Source organism: Microcaecilia unicolor, chromosome 10, assembly GCF_901765095.1.
Source record: "Microcaecilia unicolor chromosome 10, aMicUni1.1, whole genome shotgun sequence".
NCBI lineage: Eukaryota > Metazoa > Chordata > Amphibia > Gymnophiona > Siphonopidae > Microcaecilia > Microcaecilia unicolor.
This window is the reverse complement of record NC_044040.1, coordinates 16880817-16906945: the sequence shown is the minus strand read 5'-3', so window position 1 is coordinate 16906945 and position 26129 is coordinate 16880817. Positions and strand designations below refer to the sequence as shown.

Sequence of the window (26129 nt, the reverse complement as noted above, 5' to 3'; positions counted from 1 at the left end):
AAATATAGTCCTGGGAGCAAGACAGGTCTGCAGCTACACCGGGCAGGAAAGAAGGGGCTTTTTCCTGCCCCGAAGAGGCCACTAGACCACCAGGGCACGACAATAAGGTAAAGGAGGGGAGGGGAGGATAAGACACCTTGAGGCCCGCCTGCCCATCCGCCCGCAAACCCGGACAAACGAGCAGGCTGGCAAAACCCGCAGTGTCCTCAAAAAGAGGACATGTCCGGGTAAAACCAGACATATGGTAACCCAACGTGCAGATGAACAGAACAAGAAACAAAAGGGGGAGGTAGAACCTAGGGTATGGAGCACAGGACAATTAAGATTTTGGTCATGAGTTAAAGACATCTCTTTTGTCACAGATGCTTTGTTGCCCTCTCCCTGTGCCTCTGGGGCCCAGCTGAAAACAGCTTAATCTGGCTTTCCAGTCAAAAATATTTTTTGTTTCATTTTTGAAGGGTTAGCCGAAAAGATGGGATTACACACAGGCTAGAAACTCACTTGTTTTCCCTTTGATGGTGACTGAATCTCCCAAGACGTCTGCGTAGACAGGCAGAACTGTTAGTAAATACTCTGTGCTGGGCCTAAGATCTGTGATCAAAACAGTCGTTCTGTCGGCATCCAGAATAATCTGATGGGTAAAAAAGATGGGCTTTAGCTCCCAGTTTACAGGTTGCAGGCAGCAACTGGGGCTGTGTTGCAGTCATCATTGCTCAAGGGCATTAAACTCTTAGGGGCTGATACTTAGCCGGCGGCGGGCAGCACAGTTAAAGCCCGCTGCTAGCGCTGAGCCTGGAAATTCAATGCTGCACCGTATCTGGCGATCGGCATTGAATTTCTAGTTTCATTTATAGCCACTGGAATTTAACTGGTTAAGCCAATGTTCAATGCTAACCAGTTAAATTCCTAGCGGTTCAAGATAGGACTGATATTTGGGTAGTCCTATTTAACCACTAAACCCAACGCTGGATATCGGCACTAACCTGCTATATCTCGCGACGTAGCTAGTCAGCTGCTATGCTCTAACCGCAAATATTTAGCAGAGATAACCGGTTATCTCCCACTGAATATTTGCGGTTAGCCGGTTAAATGCTATTTAGGCGGTCAGCAGACAAGAACTAGCTCTCAATGGTCTCTATGGCTCTTTTCACTTGCACTCATAGGACAGACATCACCTGTTTCTGCTCCTCATTAGTCAGCTGCCCTGTAGACGATAGGGAATCCAGTGCTACATGATACCCTGTCACATCCCCTGTCGCAGGACTCCAGGTCAGGCGGACTGAACTGTAGCTTTGCTCACTCACAAACAAGTCTCTGGGGCCGACAATCTTCTCCTCTGGTAAAAATCCAAACAAAGCCAAATCATTTTTCACCACGAGTCAGGGATGAGTATGCATTACACATCACCACTGCAAACTCGTAGGCTATAATAATTGGCATGGCTGTATTTCATTCAGCCCTGGGTATCCAACGCTTGCCTTAGTTTTGTTCCAGTGAAAATGTTGCACTAGGTCTATCAATAAGGACACGTTGAAACCTTCTGCTCAGTGTGCTGCTGCGGCTAAGAAAGCAAATAGAATGTTAGGTATTATTAGGAAAGAAATGGAACACAAAAATGAGGATGTTATAATGCCTTTGTATCGCTCCATGGTGCGACCGCACCTCAAATATTGTGTTCAATTCTGGTACCCGCATCTCAAAAAAGATATAGTGGAATTAGAAAAGGTGCAGAGAAGGGCGACGAAAATGATAAAGAGGATGGGACGACTTCCCTATGAGGAAAGGCTAAAGCGGCTAGGGCTCTTCAGCTTGGAGAAAAGGTGGCTGAGGGGAGATATGATAGAGGTCTATAAAATAATGAGTGGAGTGGAACGGGTAAATGTGAAGCGTCTGTTTACGCTTTCCAAAAATACTAGGACTAGGGGGCATGCGATGAAGCTACAATGTAGTAAATTTAAAACGAATCGGAGAAAATTTTGTTCACTCAACTTGTAATTAAACTCTGGAATTCATTGCCAGAGAATGTGGTAAAGGCGGTTAGCTTAGCGGAGTTTAAAAAAGGTTTGGGCAGCTTCCTAAAGGAAAAGTCCATAGACCGTTATTAAATGGACTTGGGGAAAATCCACTAATTCTGGGATAAGCAGTATAAAATGTTTTGTACATTTTTGGGATCTTGCCGGGTATTTGTCACCTGGATTGGCCACTGTTGGAAACAGGATGCTGGGCTCGATGGACCTTTGGTCTTTCCCAGTATTGCAATACTTATGTACTTATGACACCATAAGTAGCTTCAAAAAAATGTTATTTTCAAAATACACGGGACAAAATTCGAGTACGTATTGTTCTAGAGCAGGGATTCTCAAGGTTTTCTGGATACATACAATGACTATGCCTGAGATAGATTTGTATACAGCAGAGACAATGCAAGCAAATTTATCTCATGTATGTTCACTATGGACATCTTGAAAACCTGACTGGCTTGGTATAATCCTGAGGACTGGGTTGAGAACCCTTGAGGTAAAGAAAACCTTCCATACATCATCTGCCCCCGTTACCAGTCACTAGGACTACTGGCATACCTAGTTTGGTTGCCACCAAGGGCAGGGTGCCATTGCTCCCCCTCCCCCGATGTGTGTCATCCCCCCCCCAAGCTATTGATCTCAAAATGCCCCTCAGACTCACTTTCCATGATCTCCTTAACTGGTTTTGGAGGTTCGGATGTAGTAAAACAGATCCTTCGTGAGATTTTGGGTAGCAAGGTGCTGAGAAACTTGAAATCTTCCACATACAGCATGTGCTCTTCATAGGGGTCAGAGGCAATGGTCTTCAGTTCTTTCTTATCAGCATTTTTAATTCCTAGAGGCAAGGAAGAAAAAACTCTTTCACTGTTGGACACTAAAGTAATTGGCATTTTCTGCTCTGTGTGGACCGGAAATGGAAGAGCAGATGGTGCTGAAGTAAGTTTGAATTAAGGTGTATTGAAGAGCTCAGCATGTGAGTCTCAGGAATGAAAAGGGATGAAGTGCTGCAGGTCTGGACTCGGGTGCATTGGCAGAGCTCACCACAAGCTGCCTCTGGCTGTCCCGAATATTTCCCTCTTTGCCACAATCTACCCGAGTGGAAACAGGAAATTGCATCAGGAGGGGGCGGATCGTGGCAGAGAGGGAAATCTTTGGGGCAGCCGCAGGCAGCTTGTGAGAATGGCTGCTGCACCAGGGCCCCTCTGAGAAGGGAAATAAAGTTTTAAAGAAGATCGGGAAGAGAGGAGGAGATGGACTGCGGTGGGGAGATGGGGAAGATATGCCTGTACCATGGGGACCCCTGGAGCTGCAGGGTCCAGAGCAGCTGCCCTGATTGCCCCCCCCCCCCCCCCAAACGCTGGCCATGGAGTTAACACATGCTCCTTACAAGAAAAGGGAGTTCAAAACTCTCTGACATGACCATGATGAAATGAGACAATAGCACACTGGTATCTGAAATGCATTTTCCGAGAGTGTGGTACATTTCTTCTTACATACCCACAGCAAATACCGTGACTCCCCGATCCTGAAGCAGGATGGCTTTCTCCTCTACTGCATCCACAGATTTCCCGTCAGTTATTAAAATGACTATCTGCCAAGAAAAGATAAACCCAATGTTGTCACTAAGGAAACATACAGGCTTATTTTCGAAAGAGAAAGACGCCCATATTTTGACCCAAATCGGGAGATAGGCGCCTTTCTCTCATGGGCGCCCAAATCGGTATAATCGAAAGCCGATTTTGGGCGCCTCCAACTGCAGTCTGTCGCGGTAACGGACAAAGTTGATGGGGGCGTGTCGGAGGCATGGTGAAGGCGGGACTGGGGCGTGTTTATCGGCCGAGGAGAGATGGGCGCGCTCGGCCGATAATGGAAAAATGAAGGGCGCCAAAAGCAAGAATTTGGGTCACTTTTTCTGGACCCTTTTTTTTCACGAACAAGTCCCCAAAAAGTGCCCCAACTGCCAGGATGACCACCGGAAGGAATCAGGGATGTCCTCCCCTGACTCCCCCAGTGGTCACTAACCCCCTCCCACCCCAAAAAAACAACTTAAAAAACTTTTTTTGCCAGCCTGTATGCTAGCCTCATATGTCATACCCAGCTCCATCACAGCAGTTGTATGCAGGTCCCTGGAGCAGTTGTTAGTGGGTGCAGTGGACTTCAGGCAGGTGGACCCAGGCCCATCCCCCCTACCTGTTATACTTGTGCTGGTAAATGGGAGCCCTCCAAACCGCCCCCAAAACCCACTGTACCCACATCTAGGTGCCCCCTTCAGCCAAAAGTGCTATGGTAATGGTGTAGAGTTCTGGGGAGTGGGTTTTGGGGGGGATTTGGGGGGCTCAGCACCCAAAGTAAGGGAGCTATGGACTTGGGAGGTATTTTAAAATTTTTTTTAATTGTTACAAGTGCCCCCTAGGGTGCCCGGTTGGTGTCCTGGCATGTGAGGGGGACCAGTGCACTACGAATCCTGGCCCCTCCCACGACCAAATGCCTTGGATTTATTCATTTTTGAGCTGGGCGCCTTCGGTTTCCATTATTGCTGAAAACTGATACCGTCCAGCTCAAATCCGATGCATTTGCCCGGCACCAACCGTATTATCGAAACAAAAGATGGACGCCCATCTTTTTCGAAAATACGGTCTGGCCCGCCCCTTCACAGACCCGTCCTCGGAGATAGTCGCCCATGGAGATGGGCGTCCGCATTCGATTATGCCCCTCATGGTTTTCCATCTCAATGCTCTCTATCAACTAGTTTAGTTTTCTTGTGGGTTTACCCTTGGGTTCTAGGAGTGGGTGAGAGAGACAGCGGTCGCTTCATGCCATATCAAACAGTCTGATCCAGTTCTGGTCTGGATTTGTATTTTTGATTTTCTCGGAGAAATCAGTAGGGGGAGGTATAAAGATGCCTTTATAATAATGTGCTCTATGGACAATCATCACCTAGCTGGGGAAGTCGTGGAAGGGAAGGATTTAATGGATGAATCTTGGTGGAAGTGTCTTTCCCAGCCCTTGATGAGGATCTTGCTGATCCCTGGCAACGCCTGGGAGTAAGATGCTGTTGCCAGAAGGCACATCACATATACCTATGGGGGAGATTTTCACAAAAATTGATGTGATTAATTTAGACCAATTTCTTGGAGAATTTTCAGTGGAATTCTTATTATCAAGAATTCCAAACATTTATAATCTAAAAAAGTAAAGAAAGAGTCCCCATAAAGCCACACCTCGTCCACTTCACTTCCCACGCCTACAAAATGCTATTCAGTCTATTTGCCCTGGCTGTCACTCCTCCCATGGCTTCAACAGCTTGGAGATAGTAGCTTCAGAATTTGAGTGATGGCATAGCCAAGACTGATTTTTTGGTGTGGCTTGATGTTATATGGGCGATGTTAATAGTTCTCCTTTCATTGGCCTGGGCCACGGCCACTGACTTGGTGGATTTAGTTAACTTATTCTGGTGTGCACTGTGCACTCCCTCACAGAGCCAAATTAAATCCTGCAGTACTGCGCGGAGAGGGTACGGCTTAGTCTAGGCAAGTTCCTCCCTGCTTTCAGAGGAACTTGATAAGGTTTCGCTCCCGTTTGTAGATAAGTTCCCTTGAGAATGCCACCATGGTGAAACGTGGCCCCACATCGGGAACAACAGTGGGACTCTGAGCACAGACACAAGGGTGCATACAGCAACAGCACAACCGGACCCTGCCATGGACATAAAAACGCCTAAGAGATAAGTGCTACCCCCTTTTATTACAACATCTCAAAGCAGGTGCTATTTATCTATATTTAACGATAGGAAGGTAGGCAGGTTGGAACAGTGCTATGATGGTTGAGGGTTGTTGTGCTGTATGTTGTTATCATATACAACGGTGATTTGGCACAGTAGAAAACACTGAGCACTGCATTTATAAAAAATAAAAAAAATTAACTAGTACATGTTTGAAGAGCAGTAGATGAATTATATACTGATGTAAAGGGTATATTCATATTATAATTGCAACATCAGTTACCATTTCATTGATTGGAGAGAGACCTTGGGGTGTTGGTGTCAGAGGATCTGAAGGTGAAGAAACAACGCGACAAGGCGAAGGCCATGGCCAGAAGGATGCTAGGCTGCTTAGAGAGAGGCATAACCAGCAGAAGAAATGAGGTGTTGATGCCCCTCTACAAGTCGTTGGTGAGGCCCCACTTGGAGTATTGTGTTCAGTTTTGGAGGCCGTATCTTGCTAAAGATGTAAAAAGACTGGAAACTGTGCAAAGAAAAGCTACAAAAATGGTTTGGGATTTGTGTTGCAAACCGTACGAGAGACTTGCTGACCTGAACATGTATACCTTGGAGGAAAGGAGAAACAGGGGTGATACGATACAGATGTTCAAATATTTGAAAGGTATTAATCCACAAATGAACCTTTTCCGGAGACGGGAAGGTGGTAGAACTAGAGGACATGAATTGAGGTTGAAGGGGGACAGACTCAGGACTAATGTCAGGAAGTATTTTTTCACGGAGAGGGTGGTGGATATGTGGAATGCCCTCCCACGGGAGGTGGTGGAGATGAAAACAGTAATGGAATTCAAACGTGTAGGATAAACACAAAGGAATCCTGTTTAGAAGGAATGGTTCTGTGGAATCTTAGCAGAAATTGGGTGGCGATGCCGGTAATTGGGAAACAAAACGGGAGCTGGGCAGACTTCAACGGTCTATGCCCTGATCATGACTGAATAGATAGAGATGGGCTGGAGTGTAAATTTTAAGGGGCTTCGGTGTTAGCTTCAGAACTTAGTACAAGAACAGTACTAGGCAAACTTCTACGGTCTGTGCCCTGAGAAAGGCAAGGACAAATCAAACTCGGGTATACATATAAAGTATCACATACCATGTAAAATGAGTTTATCTTGTTGGGCAGACTGGATAGACTGTACAGGTCTTTATCTGCCATCATTTACTATGTTACTATGGCATACGAGATCTACCTTCCAAGGCACTATTGATATCACTGAGAATAGAGGCCAGAACAATTTTTGTGCTGAAGCCCTGCCAAAAATTGGACTGTCTTTCCTCCCACAACCTCAACCACCCATTCCAATCAGCAAACTTTTTGTATGCGCTAGCCAAATATTCTAACATTCCATGGGCCCTGCTCAAATGGGAAGGAACATCACATTCGAATATCATTATACTTTACAGATTGTCTGCCTACCTTTGCTGCATCTTCTCTGGACCTAGAAGGACCAAATGTTGTATCCGCTAGCAACGCAAGGGCCTCTCCAGTTTTTGTGTTTCCCCCTTTGTATGAAATGTCTCTGACAGCCTGCTGCAGCTCTTTAGTGGTGACGTAATCTGACAGCTCAATGCTTATCCTGAAAACAAACAAGAGATAGCCAAATGGATAGATAGGGAGACCCCCATTATGCAAATTCATCTCATGTATATTCATTATAGGAATCCTGAAAACCTGACTAGCTAATTATGCCTCCAGGACAGGGTAGGGAAACATTTCTAGGGAATGCTCGCAAAATTATTTTAAAATAGTCCCGTGCTACGACTCTATCTATATAAATAACTCTCACCTGGAACATTCTGAAGCTCACTCTGAGGGAGGGAAACAATGAAGCCCTGCAGTGTTGGTAGGCTAGGCTGTCAGCAACACTCACTCTCACTCATGCACCACTCACTGTCAGTCATAGACCCGCCCTCAGCCACGCCCCATCCGCACATAATTCGCAACCCCAACGTTCTAAATGAAGCCACCACCGGAAGTTGAGGCGTCGAGATATCCGCTTTGGCCATGACTGTTTGCCCCGCCCTCGCGTCACTACGTGATGACGATGAGGGCGGAGCACTGACACTCTTCTCGGCGAAAACCCAGACGCACGCAGAGGAACTTCAACACAAAATCATTGAAGAAGCAACGCCGCAAACGCCACCACACGACTTCGGCTGACGGGGGTTGGGGTCCCCCATCAGCACAGGTACTGGACGGCGGCGTGGGTCAGTTTTCGCCGACAACGGGGGTCGACTGGGTCGCGGAAGGGGGGGGGGTTAAAACGGAGGGACGGCTGAATCTGCAACAGCGACGGAGGGTGGGGGATGGCCTTGCTAGCGCCCGTTTCCTTCCCTTTTGAAACGGGCATTTTTACTAGTAAATTAATAAGTTACATTATACGACTAATATCTCAACTGTAGCATGCTATTACTACTACTCATTTCTATAGTGCTACTAGATGTACACAGTACTGTACACTTTATATGCAGGTACCTTTTCTGTCCCTAGAAGGCTCACACTCTATGGGGGGAGGGGTACCTGGAGCAATGGAGAGTTAAGTGATTTGCCCAGAGTCTCAAGGAGCTGCCTGTGCCTGAAGTGGGAATCGAACTCAGTTCCTCAGGATCAAAGTCCACCACCCTAACCACTAGGCCACTCCTCAACTGTTGCTACTATTTGAGATTCTACATGGAATGTTGCTATTCCACTAGCAACATTCCATGTAGAAGTCGGCCCTTGCAGATCACCAATGTGGCCGCGCAGGCTTCTGCTTCTGTGAGTCTGACGTCCTACACGTACATGCAGGACGTCAGACTCACAGAAACAGAAGCCTGCGCAGCCTTCTACATGGAATGTTGCTAGTGGAATAGCAACATTCCATGTAGAATCTCCAGTAGTAGCAACATTCCATGTAGAATCTCCAATAGTATCTATTTTATTTTTGTTACATTTGTACCCTGCGCTTTCCCACTCATGGCAGGCTCAATGCGGCTTACATGGGGCAATGGAGGGTTAAGTGACTTGGCCAGAGTCACAAGGAGCTGCCTGTGCTTGAAGTGGGAATCAAACTCAGTTCCTCAGGACCAAAATCCACCACCCTAACCACTAGGCCACTCCCCTCCACTGTTGCTACTATTTGAGATTCTACATGGAATGTTGCTATTCCACTAGCAACATTCCATGTAGACGTCGGCCCTTGCAGATCACCAATGTGGCCGCGCAGGCTTCTGCTTCTGTGAGTCTGACGTCCTGCACGTACGTGCAGGACGTCAGACTCACAGAAACAGAAGCCTGCGCAGCCTTCTACATGGAATGTTGCTAGTGGAATAGCAACATTCCATGTAGAATCTCCAGTAGTAGCAACATTCCATGTAGAATCTCCAATAGTAGAAACATTCCATGTGGAATCTCCAATAGTATCTATTTTATTTTTGTTACATTTGTACCCTGCGCTTTCCCACTCATGGCAGGCTCAATGCGGCTTACATGGGGCAATGGAGGGTTAAGTGATTTGCCTAGAGTCTCAAGGAGCTGTAGTGGGAATCAAATCCAGTTCCCTGGGTTCTCAGACCTCTGCAGTAACCACTAGGCTACTCCTCCACTCCGTTGAATGTACATTTTCAGCTTTTAGAATGTCCCTTCTGTGCATAAACGTTGAGCCCTGCAGCTGCAGGAGCTTCCTTATAACTTCTGAATCATATATTCCATTCAATGATGAACACCAAGCTTTGAAAATGTTTACTTCAGCCTGAAAAAGGGAATTCAATCCACTGGCTGTGTGAGTCTCAGCTGCAACCAGGGTCTAAAGATCTGCAGATAGTGCCAAGGCATCCAGGAAATTTAATAAGGTCTGTATCTGATCGCTGACAGAGCATATGTAAAACTGGCTTTTAATTAGTTATGCCTTCATGAAAATCTCTAAAAGGAAAACTCTGATACTACCAAGGGGTTAGAAATTAAGGGGCCCTTTTACTAAGCAGTGGTAAAAGGGGACCTACATTAGCGTAAGCTAGGGTTACCATATGTCCGGATTTACCCGGACATGTCCTCTTTTTGAGGACATGTCCGGGCAACCGGGCGGGTTTTGCCAATCTGCCCGTTTGTCCAGAAATCCGGACAAACAGGCAGATTGCTAGCCTCCCTACTACTACTACTATTTGGCATTTCTATAGCGCTACAAAGCGTACGCAGCGCTGCACAAACATAGAAGAAAGACAGTCCCTGCTCAAAGAGCTTACAATCTAGTAGACAAAAAATAAAGCAAACAAATCAACTAATGTGTAGAGGAAAGAGGAGAGGAGGGTCCCCTCCCCTTACTTACTAGTGCCTTGGTGGTCTAGTGACCACTTCCGCCTTCGGGGCAGGAAAGAGCCCCCTCTTTCTTGCCCGGAGCGCTGCCCCGCATGCATCCTTCCTGTTGGTGATCTCGACGCCAATTCAAAATGGCTGCCAAGAGTTGCAGTGACCTCGCGAGACTTCAACTCTCGGCGGCCATTTTGAATCGGCGCCAAGATCACGAACAGGGATGCATGCAGGGCAGCGCTCCGGGCAGAAAAGAGGGGGCTCTTTCCTGCCCCGAAGAGGTCACTAGACCACCAGGGCAGTAGTAAGGTAAGGGGAGGGGGGGTGACGGGGTGTGTGACAGGGGGGAGGGGAAAATGTGGCAGGGGTCGAAATGAGGGTGTGAAAGGGGGCGGAGCGGGGTGTGTGGTGGGGCGAGGCATGTGTCCTCTTTTTTGGGGGACAAAATATGGTAACCCTAGCGTAAGCGTGTGTTTTTTGATGCACACTTTTATCACAGCTGGTAAAGGGCCATGGTTTTTGTTTGAAAAGAAATGGCTATTTTTATTCATTTATTTATTTATTAGGATTTATTTACCGCCTTTTTGAAGGAATTCACTCAAGCGGTGTACAGTAAGAATAGATCAAACATGAGCAATAGGCAATTAGAGCAGTAAAAATAGTCGAACAACAATACAAAGTATGGCATGGTAGACTACTTGCAATGACAACACAATATGTACTAGAACATTATAATTGGTAGTGAAGGGTAAGGCAAAGTTGTAACATATAGATGAGTAAGAAAGTAGGAAGAATTAGAAAGTAAGGTGATTGATTTGAAGAAAGTTGCACGTGAGGTCAGAGACATGGTTAAATATTTTCCCAGCTAGGGTAGGAGTGGATAAACATGTCCTACTGCAGTGTGTGCAGCCCGAGTCACTTCTTGTGTGTGTGAGTGAGACTAACAAGTTAGTTACTTCTTCCGTTAAAGGCTTGGTTGAAGTGAGCCACTTACTGCATGGCCATTTCGGTGGTGAGCCCTTACCACCACCTGTTGAGATGGCGGTAAGGGCTCCCACGCTAACCCGGAGGTAACCGGGTAGCATGTGACACTGCTCGATTACCACTGGTTAAGTTCCAGCGCTACAAAAATAGGTCATATTTTTGTAGCGCTGGAAATAGTGCGTACTGCTGGTGGGAACTACCGCCGGACTCCTGCATAGCCCGGGGGTAGTTCCAGAATGGTGCACAGCAAGCCCGCAGTGGGCTGACCGCTGCTTCGTAAAAGGGCACCTAACTGAAATGTGTTGGTCATGAATGATTGATAAGGTGAATACATTCCTGTGTTTCATCCTCAGTGAAAAACCTGTTATCCCTTCCTTTCATGGTTTACAAGCTCTCTCAGCACTTCTTTTTACCATCACCCAGTCCGATAATAAAGAAAACAGCTGACTGACCAAGTTACCTTCCAACATTTCAAAAGTACACATGATGATCGATAAAATCTCACTGGAATGTTACTATTTTTAACATTAGTTTTGCCTCCTCTGTAATTCATTCTAGGAACAGCCGTGTCAGTAAGAGACTAACAAAACAGGGAACACATTCAGGATCTAACTGACCCATTCTGGTTATGATGTCACAAATGACATCACACATGGCACAAGCCAATCAAATAAGAGTGTTGCCATACTGGGGCAGATCAAAGGTCCATCAAGCCCAGTGTCCTGTTTCCAGCAGTGGTCAGTCCAGGTCACAAGTACCTACCTGGCAGATCCCAAAATAATAAAAAAGATTTTATGCTGCTTATTCTAGAAATAAGCAGTGGATTTTCCCAAGTCCATCTTCATAATGGCTTATGGACTTTTCTTTTAGGAAATTATCCAAATCTTTTTTTAAACCCTGCTAAGCTAACTGCGCTTACCACATTTGCTGGCAACAAATGCCAGAGTTTAATTACATGGTGAGTGAAGAAATATTTTTTCCAGTTTGTTTTAAATTTAACACTTAGTAGTTTCATTGCATTCCCCCTAGTCTTTGTATTCTTGGAAAGAGTAAACAAGCGATTCACATCTACCCATTCCACCCTACTCAGTATTTTATAGACCTCTATCTCCCTTCGGCCCTCTCTTCTCCAAACTGAAGAGCCCTAGCTGCTTTAGCTTTTCCTCACGGGGAAGTTATCCCATCCACTTTATCATTTTCATTGATCTTCCCCATGCCTTGTATAATTCCGCGATATCTTTTTGAGATGCATTGACCAGAATTGTACAGTCCTCGAGGTGTAGTCGCACCATGCAGCAATACAAAGGCATTATAAAATTCTCAGTTTTGTGTGGACTCTGCAGGTTTTGATGACATTTACTAAACCAGCTTACCTCGTCACATCTCCATAAAGTGCAACTCCAAACCGCATGCCCTCCTTGCCGATCACTGCGTCCTCCCCAAATGACTTGATGATGTCTTTGATGAAGTCTTTAACGATTTGCAAGTTAGTCTCACCAACGCTCCACGACTCATCCACCAGAAAAAAGATGTCAGCCATTTCTGCTGTTCTGCACACTGCAAGGGGAAAGGAATGGAATGGAATGTGCAGTCTTATTCGGCATGGCATTATCAAACCTGCTCTAGAGGACTAATGCTATTCAAGCTACCAGAAGTACCTTCTTATAGTAAATCCTCAAAATGCAAGGTTGTCGAGGTCAGAAAATGCTGCGTCGGGAAAATAATTAGGCAATATACACAAAATTCAGAGCTGTTACTATTACCTATTATCAATGCACAAAGGGATACAAACCTTGCTATACGCAAGCTCTGCTTCCAGGCAAAATCTACCAAAAATAAGTACGATTGTGCCACCTCTGAGGTGGAAAACAAAACCATGAGATGACGGCAATAACTACTATTGCATAAAACCTCATGGAGCCTGATATTCAAAATGATTTAACTGGGCAGGGAAAGCTCCTGTCTGTGTCAGTGTGTCTTTGTAGAAAATACTAACACAAATCCTGCAGAAATCAAGGGGAAAGGGAACCTGCATAGATTTACCCCAGCTCAAGAGCAAGTGTAACTTTTTACGTGCACAATGGAGGGAATTCAGTAAAGGTCACCCGAAGCTAGCCGCCGGGATAATGTACATTAAGCACAAATTCTATAGTGGCAGTCTCTGCTTGTAACGGTCTTTAAAGAATGCAAGTTTAAGTCCGCGTTCCAACGCCAAAGGCTAAAGTAAATGCGGGCAGTTGGGCATGGTAAAGATAGTGTTCTATAACCCTGCGCCTAATTTTCAGGCATGCCCCTGATCTGCTTATGCCCCTCCCATGGTCACGCCCCCTTTGGCATTGAGCTCAATGGAGAGTAGTTGCAGGGGTTATAGAATAGGTCACAAGGCATTTCCACATGTAACAACTAATTGGCTCCAACTTATGCTTGTTAAGGTCAACTTATTGATCCTTAGCACCAATTAAGAGCCAATTCAGGCTCCAGGCTGGGTCCATTCCGACTCAACCTAGTGGCCAATTTTGGGCATGAAAAACAATAAAAAGGGTGGGTCAAGGATAGATCCCCAAGGAACACCACGTCAGGGAAGCTAGAGCTGAAAAATCAGAACCATAAGCCACATGGAAGGTACACTGAAGATGGTTGGCTTGTTGGCTAAAGGAACTTAACCAGAAAGTTCCAAGAAATATCTGCTCTGACTGCTACAGCACTCTTTGGTTAGTGCCAGAGTGCTCTAAGGTGCAGGGCTGGGTGGACCTGAAAGTTATTTAGACACCGCTGCTATTCAGCAGTGGTTCATGGGTAGCCACCCAATTAAGAGGACAACTTGTGGAGGAGTGGCCTAGTGGTTAGAGCACTGGTCTTGCAATCCAGAGGTGGCCAGTTGAAATCCCACTGCTGTTCCTTGTGATCTTGGGCAAGTCACTTAACCCTCCATTGCCTCAGGTACAGACTTAGATTGTGAGACCTCCTGGGACAGAGAAATATCCAGAGTACCTGAATGTAACTCACCTTGAGCTACTACTGAAAAAGGTGTGAGCAAAATCTAAATAAATAAACCTTTTCTAGGTAGCTATCCGGGAGCCACAGTTGAATATTAGTGGTAGCTAGATAACTTCTTACGACCACCCAAAATCTATATAACCAAATCTGTCCCAGTTCAGGTCTAATTCAAATGGCAGCAGCTATCATTTAAAACAAAAAAAACAAACAAACCTGACCACCACGGTTGAATATCGACCAGCTAGTTTTTATTATTTACTACAGTTTTTCGACCATTATCTGTCTATGGGGAAAATGTTTAGCAAACAGGGACCTAAGTGAGAAATGATCGAGAGAGGTTGAAATGGAGAGAGGCGAGTGCCAGATGCTTTGGAGAGTGAAGGGAAAGGGAGAAAGCATAAATGAGAGAAGCAATGGAGGAGCTGGGAAAGGAAATGAGTGGAGGAGTGGCCTAGTGGTTAGGGTGGTGGACTTTGGTCCTGGGGAACTGCGGAACTGAGTTCAATTCCCACTTCAGGCACAGGCAGCTCCTTGTGACTCTGGGCAAGTCACTTAACCCTCCATTGCCCCATGTAAGCCGCATTGAGCCTGCCATGAGTGGGAAAGTGCGGGGTACAAATGTAACAAAAATAAAAGAGATACTATTGGAGATTCTACATGGAATGTTGCTACTATTGGAGATTCTACTATTCCACTAGCAACATTCCATGTAGAAGGCTGCGCAGGCTTCTGTTTCTGTGAGTCTGACGTCCTGCACGTATGTGGTCAGACTCACAGAAGCAGAAGCTTGCGCGGCCACATTGGTGATCTGCAAGGGCCGATTTCTACATGGAATGTTGCTAGTGGAATAGCAACATTCCATGTAGAATCTCAAATAGTAGCAACAGTGGAGGAGTGGCCTAGTGGTTAGGGTGGTGGACTCTGGTCCTGAGGAACTGAGTTTGATTCCCACTTCAGGCACAGGCAGCTCCTTGTGACTCTGGGCAAGTCATTTAACCCTCCATTGCCCCATGTAAGCCGCTTTGAGCCTGCCTTGAGTGGGAAAGCGCGGGGCACAAATGTAACAAAAAAATAAAATAAAAATAAATGAGAGAAAAAAAAGAACATGCAAAATGTTAAAAAGAACAATAACTATCACAGCTGGGGAAACTGACATGCATTTTTATTTGGGCAGAGCAGGAGGCAAAAGCTGCCAGAGAAGGCCATCATTTAATGTTAAATAAATTTGTATTAGTGCCTTCTGGAGAAAATGCTAGCCCAGACAGCAAAATTAATCACAGGGGATGAGATTCTATTCTGCATCGTCCATGCGCTTCCAAAATTATATCTTTCCATCAATCACAAAATTGCAGGTGACATCTGTAAAGTCTGATTGATGACACTGTTCTATGTCCAGAAATAAATAGTATTACAGTCAAACATATTGGCTTAATTGACAGATCGGAATTTAATCTAGTGAACTGGTGGATGTTTCAATTAATATTGGATTGGATTATGAGGACAGCAAAGCAAAAGCCAGAACAATGGTTGGCCGAGGCCACAAGCGTGAGTTCATATTCCAACTCCCATTTTAGACCTGGTGTTAGGAATGTTTTTACAATAGCACACAGGGGTCCTTTTACTAAGGTGCGCCGAAAAGTGGCCTGCGCTGGTGTAGACGCGTGTATTGGGCACGCACAGGTCCATTTTTCAGCGCGCTTACAAAAAAAGGCCTTGTTTTTTTGGGTCGAATATGGACGTGCGTCAAAATGAAAATTCTCACGCGTTCATTTGGGGCCTGAGACTTTACCACCACCCATTCACTTAGCGATAAGGTCTCATGCATTAACCGGCTGCTAATCGTCAGCGCATGTACAATGCCGATTACCGCCTGGTTAGCACTGCGCACTGGAAATTTTCCAATGCGTAAAAAATGAAATTACCGCTGTGGCCACGCAGTTGCCGGGCGGTAGTTCTGAATTATGTGCCCATCGGGCGCGTGTAGGCACCTACGCGGCTTAGTAAAAGGACCCCATAGACTGAGTGGAGAGAAAGCCAAGCATGGCTTCTCTGTCGCCACCCAGTGGCTTATCAAAGCACAGCAGTGAAGGCCAGCCAATTATTTCAGATCTTGCAGAAAGGAAAAGATATACAGAGGGTAAGGAAACCAATTTTGTAAAGACACGCTGCCCGATATTTAAAACAAAAAGGCTGCTAAAACGGAGCTTAAGCGGCTATCCAGTGATATTCAGAAATGTTTGGAACAGCGCAGGGCTTCTGATCATCGGCACCTCAGTTAGATTTTAAATCTTCTTGATATTACATTGTGCTGTACCAGACAGGGGCGTAGCTACATGGGGCCACAGGGGCATGGGCTCCCGCAGATTACGCCCTGGCCCCCTCTACATTTGACCCCCCACGCCCTGCCCCACCCCTCTCCTGCATCAGGTACCTTGTTTGCTGGTGGGGGTCCCCAAACCCCGCCAGCCAAAGAGTCTTCTTCAGCACCGGTCGACTCCGGCGCCTTCGTGATGTGATCATCTGTTTCTGACGCCTTACTTCCTGCATGGGGCTACATGCACAGTGCAGGACGTAAGGCGTCAGGAACAGATGATCACACCACGAAGGTGCTGGAGTCGACCGGCGCTGAAGTAGACTCTTCGGCTGGTGAGGATTGGGTACCCCCGCCAGCAAACAAGGTACCTGATGCGGTGGGTGGGCGGGGCAGGCGGGGGGCGGCAGGGGGGTTTGCAGTTGCAGCGGCGGCGGAGGGAGGTTTGCGGTTGCGACGGCGGGGGGTCCAAAGTGGCGAGGGGAGGCAGCAGCAGCGGGGGGAGGCAGCTAAACAGTGCCCCCCCACCTTGGGCTCTGGACCCCCCTCCCGCCGAGGTCTGGCTACGCCCCTGGTACCAGATTATTTGACTCAGTTTAACCTTGTCTTTCATGTTTTTTATTTATTTGTTACGTTTGTATCCCACATTTCCCACCCATTTGTAGGCTCAATATGGCTTACATAATTCCGGAGAGGTAACAACGGACTCCGGAGTGAACAGATACAAAGATAGATACAGAGATGTTGCATGAGATAGTCATTACTCAATTGCCAAATACTTTATTTTCCCTCATTAAAGAGCATCTGATATAAGAAGGAATTGGAATCATCTTTTGGTTTTCAAGCTGTACAGTTTTGGAATAATTAACCTATTTCTCTGAAATGCAATTTGTCTTACTTCTCTTTTCAGAAATATTTGCTTATTTCCGATCTGACGAAGAAGAGCAACCTTCGAAAGCTAATCAAGAAATGTATTAAGTTATGTCCAATATAAAAAAGGTATCATCTTATTTTCTTTTCCATGTTTTATTTCTATTGATTACCTTTAAGAGTGGACTAACACGGCTACCACACCTCTCTACTCCGAAATGTTTAAAAACCTATTTATTTCAAAAATATATCTGGGCCACTTTTACTTATTAATTGTATTGCGACGCATACACCTCCCCCCCCCCACACACACACACCCGATATTTAAAACCATTTAACTGGACAGGAACGGCTCCTGGACGGTTAAATGGCACTTAACTGGCTATCCAGCAATATTCGTTGAGAGATCACTGATTATCTCCTGCTGAATATTGTCGGTTAGCACTTAGCGTATAACCGGTTATATTGCGCGATATTACCAGCTATCCGCTAATAGTTAAGCTCTGGAACTTGTTGCCAGAGGATGTGGTATCAGCAGTTAATGTATCTCGGTTTAAAAAAAAGGTTTGGACAAATTCCTGGAGGAAAAGTCCATAGGCTGCTATTGAGATAAACTTGAGGAAAGTCACTGCTTGCCCCTTGGATCAGTAACATGAATCTTGCTACTATCTGGAATTCTGTCAGGTATTTCTGACCTGAACTGGCCACTGCTGGAAGCAGGATACTGGTCTAGAGGGACCACTGATCAGGCCTAGTATGGCTATTCTTATGTTCTTATGTAAGTTTGGTGGCAAATTAGGTTGGCAAAATAGCAGGAATATTTATTTATTACATTTGTATCCCACATTTTCCCGCATAGCAGTAGGCTCAATGTGGCTTACAGGTTCCGGAGAGGAGAGTACCAACTCTGGGAATATATACAGAGTGGAAAATCAAGTAACAGTAGGTGCAAGGAAGCTGATACGGTTCCGGAAAAGAGAACACAACTCTGGGACGAATATAAAGTAGCATATAGAGAGAAATAGTCCCAATGAGGCTGATAAGTCTCCGGGGATGGGACTACAGCTTCTAGTGAGCAATACAGAGCAGGATAAGGGTAGACGTACACTTAATTATAACCGGAGTGGTAAAATTCGTACAGTTTGAAGTAATAGGATTATGTGCAAAGGGTATTGTTCATTTCTTAGATCGAAAGATGTGATGCATTGTTCATGAATATCTTTGGCTGGTATTAAATTTAACTGGTCAGTGCTGAATATCTGCATGGCCGGTTACATTTAACACCCAGATATTCAATGCCGATCACTGGAAACGGCCCGGCATTGAATATCCGGACTGATCACTGACTGCGGGAGCTAGCCGAGCTTCCTCCCGCGGTCTGAATATCAGACCTGCACCCTCTAATGTGATGAGATTCTTTTGTATTTGTATATGAACCACTTTGGGCCTTTGTAAGGAGTTGATAGATATTGAGATTAGATTAGGTTAGATTAGCTGCCACAGGTTAGAATTTAGGGTATAGACTTCCTTCCTTGTAATACAGTTCTGAACATATACCTTCAAGCTCAGCCAACGTCTTCCACTGCACCAAGATGGCCGCTAGGGTACAGATCCTCAAGTATAAGAGCCTCATCGTCTCCTGGCTCCTGGAGTGGCACAAAATGTCTCTTAGATGAGTCTGTCATCACTTACAGCACCTGCAGAAACAGAGGTGACCAACATCATTCCTTCCTTCCTAAGAGCATAGCAATAGTTGACAGCACAAAGGTGATTGAAACTGTTTTCCAGCAGATAACCACTCAGGGATAGACCAGTGGCGTAGCCACAGGTGGGCCTGGGTGGGCCGGGGCCCACCCATTTAGTGCTCAGACCCTCCCAACAGTAGCACACATTTAGTGGTAGCTGATGGGGATCTCAAGCTCGGCCAGCTGAAGACTTCCCCCTGATGGTAACAAAAATGCTACTCTCCACGATACTGGCACCTGCACACGCTCAGTTTTCAGCGCATGCCTGCTGCATACTGCCAAGATGGAAAGAAGCATTTTCCCGCCAGCTGAAATATTTTTTTTGGTGGTGGTTGGGAGGGGGGAGAACACTTGGTGCCCACACACTTCTTGCCTAGGCCCACCCAAAATTTGTTGTCTGGCTATGCCCCTGGGATAGACTCGGGATTTTGCTAGCTCAGAGTGGAGAAGCACTAGATCTAGTCATCACAGTATCACCCACTAACAGATCTGTGGCTTCTGGAAGTAGATAGTGAAATTATTCTCAGTGGGACGGACCATCACCAGTACCAGAAAGCACATGGTCTGTGCCAGGTGCTGAAAGGATGGGTCTTTCCTGTATTGTGCTTCTATTTTTTCCTTAAACATTTCCTTCCTGAGAATTGATCTGCTGTTCATCAGACCTTCATTTGTAAGTGGACTGTGATACACGACTCAGCATGTGTTTGGAGATGAGCGACCTGTAGCTTTAGAGACTTTTTGCTCACTGTAATCACTACCGCTTAGGGCTCTGTAACATCACCAGATCCATGTAAATGGTTTCTCTTCACTAAACCTGTGTTGCCCAACTCTGACCTTGAGCTATAAAAGGCGAATTTGTACACCTAGCTAGTCTGGGTTCTGTATAACTTCTATGAACGCCAACAGACAAGCTACAGATCTTAGACCCAAAGGAGTCAGGGGGTCCTTTTACCAAGTTGCGGGAAAAATGGCCCTGCGCTAATGGCGGGGACCATTTTCCCAGTACACCAGGGCCCTTTTTACAGCAGCAGATAAAAAGACCCCAGGCACACATGGCCATGCGGTAAGAGAACTCTTACCGCATGGCCATGTGACGGGGAGCCCTTACCACCACTCACTGAAGTGGCGATAAGGGCGCCTGAGCTAACACAGCGGTAACCGGGCAGCACATGGTGATGCCGGATTACTGCCAGGTTACTGCCACCCAAGCCATTTCCAGGGGTTTCCTTTTTCCTCCGGAAATGACGAGCACTCATGGCGGGACTACCACTGACAGCTGCGTTGGTATTAGTCCTGGAAGAGCGAGCGGTAAGCCCGTATTGGGCTTACTGCTGCTCTGTAAAAGGGCCTCTCAATTCTATAAATGGTGCCCAAATTTGGAGGCCGATAAAAATTAGTACTAAGCGCTATTCTATAAATGGTGCTCAGAGTTGGGTGCTGTTTACAGAAATGCAGTTGGCGCTGGGATTCACACCCAACTTTGGGTGCGAGGATATATACCAAGTAAAACCTAGTGCAAATTCTCATGTCTAAATTACATGCAGATCTCCCTTATTCTATAAAGCTAAGCGTAAATTCCAGGAATGCCCCGATCTGCCTATGCCCCTCCAATGGCCATGCCCACTTTTCAGATCCATGTGTAAAATTTACGCACGGATCCTGGCGCCAAAGATATGCATGGAAATTTCAATCAATGGCAAATAATGCCGATAATCAGTTATTAGCACCTAATTATCGGTGCTAATTGGCTCATTAATCAATCAAATTGCGCACACAATTTGAGTATGTGCCCATATTTGCACATACAATTTTGAGCGCCATATGTAGAATTAGGGTGAAAACATCTATAGAACTGTCTTTATTCTTAACAACAAAAGCAAACGCCCTTTTCTTTGCGTAGATTTTCCTCCAGATGCTATATAGTAGGTCTTCAGTTGCATGCACAATGCAGGTCATAATTTGTATTGCACAAACAACTTCATTATCTTAACAAGCCAATCAGCACTGATAATTGCCAATTAACAAGCAATTATCAACACTGGCTTTAATTAGAATTTACACACACAACTGCTAAGTGTATTCAATAAAGCGATGCGCATAAATTGCAAAGCATGCTGCGGAAAAGGGGGCATGGTCATGGGCATGGAATGGTCAGATTGTGGGCATTTCTAAACATTATGTGCGCTGTTATAGAATACACCCGTTCCACACCTAACTTAGTTGCCGGCATTTACACTAAGTTATACTTGATTTAGTGGCCAGGCCCTAGGTATATTCTATAAACCAGGGGCGTAGCTATGTGGGGCCACGGGGGCCTGGGCCCCCGTAGATTTGGCCCTGGCCCCCCTGCCGACGACCCTCTCAACCCCTCCCCCCATCGCCAACCCTCCCCCGCTACCGCCGTCGGGTACCTTTGCTGACCTGCAAGGCTTCGTTCTGTTTCTGTGAGTCTGACGTCCTGCATGTTGACTCACAGAAATAGAACGAAGCCTTGCAGATCAGCCAGCCAACACGGCCGCGCCAGAGAAGAGGACTTCGACTGGCGGGGGTTGGGGTCCCCCGCCAGCAAAGGTACCCAAAGGTGACGGTGATGGCGGCGGTAGGGGAGGGTTGGTGGCAGCAGGAAGGGGGGTCGAAAGGATTGGCATGGGGGGGTCAAAGTTGGTAGTGGTGGCAGTGGCGGCGGCAGGGGGTCAAAAATGGCAGGGGGGTAAGCGGCACCGGGGGGGGGCTAAAATGTGCCCCCTCACCTTGGGCTCTGGACCCCCCTCCCGCGGAAGTCTGGCTACGCCCCTGCTGTAAACTGCGACTAACTTTAGGTGTAACTTATAGAATACGCCTAGACGTATTTTTTTCAGCACCAATTTGTGTCGAAAGATGGGTGCCCTTCTCTTTCGAAAATAAGCCTGAAAGCCGTCTGCAAATTTCCTCATTTCAGTAGTTGGATAAGGAAGCCCTTGATTGTGTCAAGGTAATATATAAAGGTCTGTGACAAGGATACCAGACGACTTCAGATTATCAGGAACCGGATGGGTCAGTCCTGGTTGTTCCCTATTGTGACTATGGACCTGTAATCCTCTTCTTCTGTAATAACATTCAACCTACGAGTCCATGGATGCTCGATGGAGGGGAGAGGGGAGAGGGATCAGAACTGGCCCAGCCTGTCCTGGAAGGCCCGGAGCTATCTAGTATCATGACTCTGTCTCCAAAAGATTTCTCCCACTCTGTACCTATAGCGCGGCTCTTTTGAAAAACGAACCTTCCATTAAAAAAAAAAAAAAAACAAAGCAGGGATTGCCAAGAAAGAAGATTTGTAGGTGTTTGTCAGTTCTAATAAAATTATCAAAGGGGAACTTGCAGGCGTTTTCTTCTTGACAAGGACAGGACTGTAAATCAACTTTCCACAGAAGGCTGTGAGTTTGAAAACAGTCAATGTCTGTTTTAAAAAGGAAGGGTGTTCCCTTCATTTTTTTAACACAGCACTTCTGCTTCCAGTAGCAATTAAGAGTGGACACTGGGATACTGGTCTCACTGCGGAGTAGCAGCTCCATATATAGAACTGAAATAACGTGGCCGCAGGATTATAGGACTGTAGGATTTTGGCTCCATATACGGGACTGTTATAATGCCGTTGTATCGCTCCATGGTGCGACCGCACCTTGACTATTGTGTTCAATTCTGGTCGCCGCATCTCAAGAAAGATATAGTAGAATTGGAAAAGGTGCAGCAAAGGGCGACTAAAATGATAGCGGAGATGGGACGACTTCCCTATGAAGAAAGACTAAGGAGGCTAGGGCTTTTCAACTTGGAGAAGAGACAGCTGAGGGGAGACATGATAGAGGTATATAAAATGATGAGTGGAGTGGAACAGGTGGATGTGAAGCGTCTGTTCACGCTTTCCAAAAATACTAGGACTAGGGGGCATGCGATGAAACTACAGTGCAGTAAATTTAAAACAAATCGGAGGAAATGTTTCTTCACCCAACGCATAATTAAACTCTGGAATTCGTTGCCCGAGAACGTGGTGAAGGCGGTTAGCTTGGCAGAGTTTAAAAAGGGGTTAGACGGTTTCCTAGTCCATAAACCACTATTAAATGGGAAAAATCCACAATTCCAGGAATATCATGTATAGAATGTTTGTACGTTTGGGAAGCTCGCCAGGTGCCCTTGGCCTGGATTGGCCGCTGTCGTGGACAGGATGCTGGGCTCAATGGACCCTTGGTCTTTTCCCAGTGTGGCATTACTTATGTACTTATGTACTTATAGCAGGGGTTCTCAACCCCAGTCCTCGGGACACACTAAGCCAGTCAGGTTTTCTGGATACTCACGATGAATATGCATGAGGTAGATTTACATATCATGAAGGCAATGCATTCAATTGATCTCATGCATATTCATTGACTTGGTGTGTCACGAGGACTGGATTGAGAAGCCCTAGACTATAGTGACAACAACCTGTTCACTCTGTTTCCAATAGTAGCCAATTCAAGTGTCTTGGAAATACCAACGGATTTAAAGTGGGGAGATATTCTTTTATCTTCCTTATGTGTCCTTCTGTCTGTCATTCCCTTATCCTTTTTGGTCCTGTCTGTTTGTCCTGATTTAGATTGTAAGCTCTTTTGAGCAGGGACTGTCTTTCTTCTTCATGTTCAATTGTAAAGCGCTGCGTACGACTGGTAGCGCTATAGAAGTGATTTATAATAGTAGTAGTTAACAGTCTATGAAATCCCCTATTAGTTTGGGACTGCTAAGAGAGTAAGTCCCTCTAGAGAGTCACTGGGAGGAATGATTGGAGGTCCCTGGGTGGGAGAAAGCCCAGCCCAAGGGGTGTAGTTTGAAATAAAATGCAGAGAGGCAGTGCTAGGAAAGGAAGAGTGAGAAGGTGGGAGACTAGGAGGAGATAAAGTTAAGTGTTTGCCCTGTAGGTAGGGTTACTATATGGCTCCAGAAAAAGGAGGTCACATTGATCCAGTCCGGGTTTTGCTTCCATTGAAAGCAATGGAAGTAAAACCCAGACTGGTTCAATCTGTCCTCCTTTTTCTGGGGGTGGGTTTCTAGACTGGATTTGAATAGATTAGGGAGGGAGCATGATACACCAGCTAAGGAAGTTTATTTTCCAAGTATACCAAGTCTACCTGGCTAATGATTGTTAATGAACCGGCTTACGGAAATGTGTTCAAATTCGTTCAATACTCAGCCATATTATTAGACTACACTGGCAAAAATCCTACAATTAATTGCGCACTGCCTGAAAGTCTGCTCCCAAATAGAGTGAAGAAAGACACTTCTTCTTTTAGGAAGAATCGCATTTGGCAATGGTGCATGGTCTAGGTGGTTTGTTGGTGGGCGGTTCATAAAAATGCACATATATTCCCCATTTATGAAGGGAATGCACGTGTATTTTGGGTGACATCAGCAGCATTGAGATGTACACCTGTTCCTGGGGACTCAGAAATCTATCCAGAGGCAAAAGGCACCAATCAGGTATTTTTTTTTTCCAGATTTTGCTTACGCACAGAAAAGGATCACAGAGGTTCCAGTAAAGGCTCAGAAGAGAAAGAGACCTAAAGGAATCCAAAGGATGCCTCGGTTTTTTTTGCTACTTTATTTAAGGTGTGGGAGAAGCAATATATTGGGAATTTTATTTGGTTGTCAGTCTTGAACTGTGTATTTTTGGCACCTTTAGACTCTCGAACTACCACAGTGGAGTAGAACAGGTGGGTGTGAAGCGTCTGTTCACACTTTCCAAAAATACTAGGACTAGGGGGCATGCGATGAAACTACAGTGTAGTAAATTTAAAACAAAGAGGAGAAAATCTTTCTTCACCCAACGCATAATTAAACTCTAGAATTCATTGCCGGAGAACGTAGTGAAGGCGGTTGGCTTGGCAGAGTTTTAAAAGGGGTTGGAAGGTTTCCTAAAGGACAAGTCCATAAACCGCTACTAAATGGACTTGGGAAACATCCACAATTCCGGGAATAACATGTATAGAATGCTTGTAAGTTTGGGAAGCTTGCCAGGAGCCCTTGACCTGGATTGGCCGCTGTCGGGGACAGGATGCTGGACTCGATGGACCTTTGGTCTTTTCCCAGTATGGCATTACTTATGTACAGCTATCTCTACTGTTTTCTACTGCTGAAACTTCATTTATTTATTGCATTTGTATCCCACATTTTCCCACCTCTTTGTAGGCTCAATGTGGCTTACAATACATCATGAATGGTGGACATATATTAGAAAATAGACATTTAGTATTACAGAAGGATCTTGGGCATCATGATGAAGAAAAAACATTAACTTCCGTAAATCTCTGAAGACACATCTATTCAACAAGGCCTACAAAGAGAACCCATAGCCTTACGAAATTACCGCACCAACTCACCCAATTATTACAGTCCACCTTATATCTTGCCTAACGCCTTCCTCTCTCTTCCCTCACCTAAATTTTGTACATTACTAATTGTATCTGATATCATGGAATGATTATGTCACAACCAAACTCTGTAAGCCACATTGAGCCTGCAAATAGGTGGGAAAATGTGGGATACAAATGCAATAAATAATCAATAATAATAATAATAATAGTATGACAAGCAATATATGTGGAGTAGTTGTGTATATTCCCATTGGTTGGTCTTTGTGGTATGCAAATTTTGATTTATTTGGAATATCACTCACTGGTTAACTATCCCTTGGGCCTTGGTGCCGTTGCTGTCACTGAGATCAGAATCCAGTTCCAGACCCTGTTCCAGACCATGTTCAAGTGTACAGCGCTACGTACATCTAGTAACGCTTTAGAAATGATAAGTAGTAGTAGATCCACTATTAATTTTTCTCTACTCTGCAGTCTCTGAAGGGGCTCCCTTGCCTTTCTGAGTGTGCCCAGCAAAACAGTGGTTACTAAAATAAGCCCATTAGTGGTAAATAGAGCCATCAGAAGAGATGCATTAGATTTGTCCCGGGAACAAGTAAATTGTGTAGCATGAGCTATCCCTACTGCCGTATCTAGTACAAAATATTACTATTCTAACAGGATGCATAACCAACTTTTCTAACTTTCCCGTGTCCTTTGCCTTTGCTTGTCTTCACTTCAGTCCTTAGGAGGAGGCGTGGTTTAATAGTCAGAGCCAGGAAGGACAA

At 45.5% G+C, this 26129-nt stretch overlaps 1 protein-coding gene across 1 annotated transcript in view; it reads right to left on the bottom strand.

The window, feature by feature from the left end:
• LOC115478999 (collagen alpha-1(VII) chain-like) overlaps window positions 1-18876 on the bottom strand; it is a 309662-nt gene extending 290786 nt beyond the window's left edge. The window contains exons 1-8 of the mRNA XM_030216704.1: window positions 18801-18876; window positions 12439-12622; window positions 7214-7373; window positions 3519-3612; window positions 2683-2856; window positions 1176-1336; window positions 984-986; window positions 502-631 (exon numbers count right to left, since the gene is read on the bottom strand). Coding sequence (XP_030072564.1) covers window positions 502-631; window positions 984-986; window positions 1176-1336; window positions 2683-2856; window positions 3519-3612; window positions 7214-7373; window positions 12439-12622; window positions 18801-18876 — 982 coding nt within the window. The remainder of the gene's footprint in view (window positions 1-501; window positions 632-983; window positions 987-1175; window positions 1337-2682; window positions 2857-3518; window positions 3613-7213; window positions 7374-12438; window positions 12623-18800) is intronic.
• Window positions 18877-26129: the final 7253 nt, after the last annotated feature.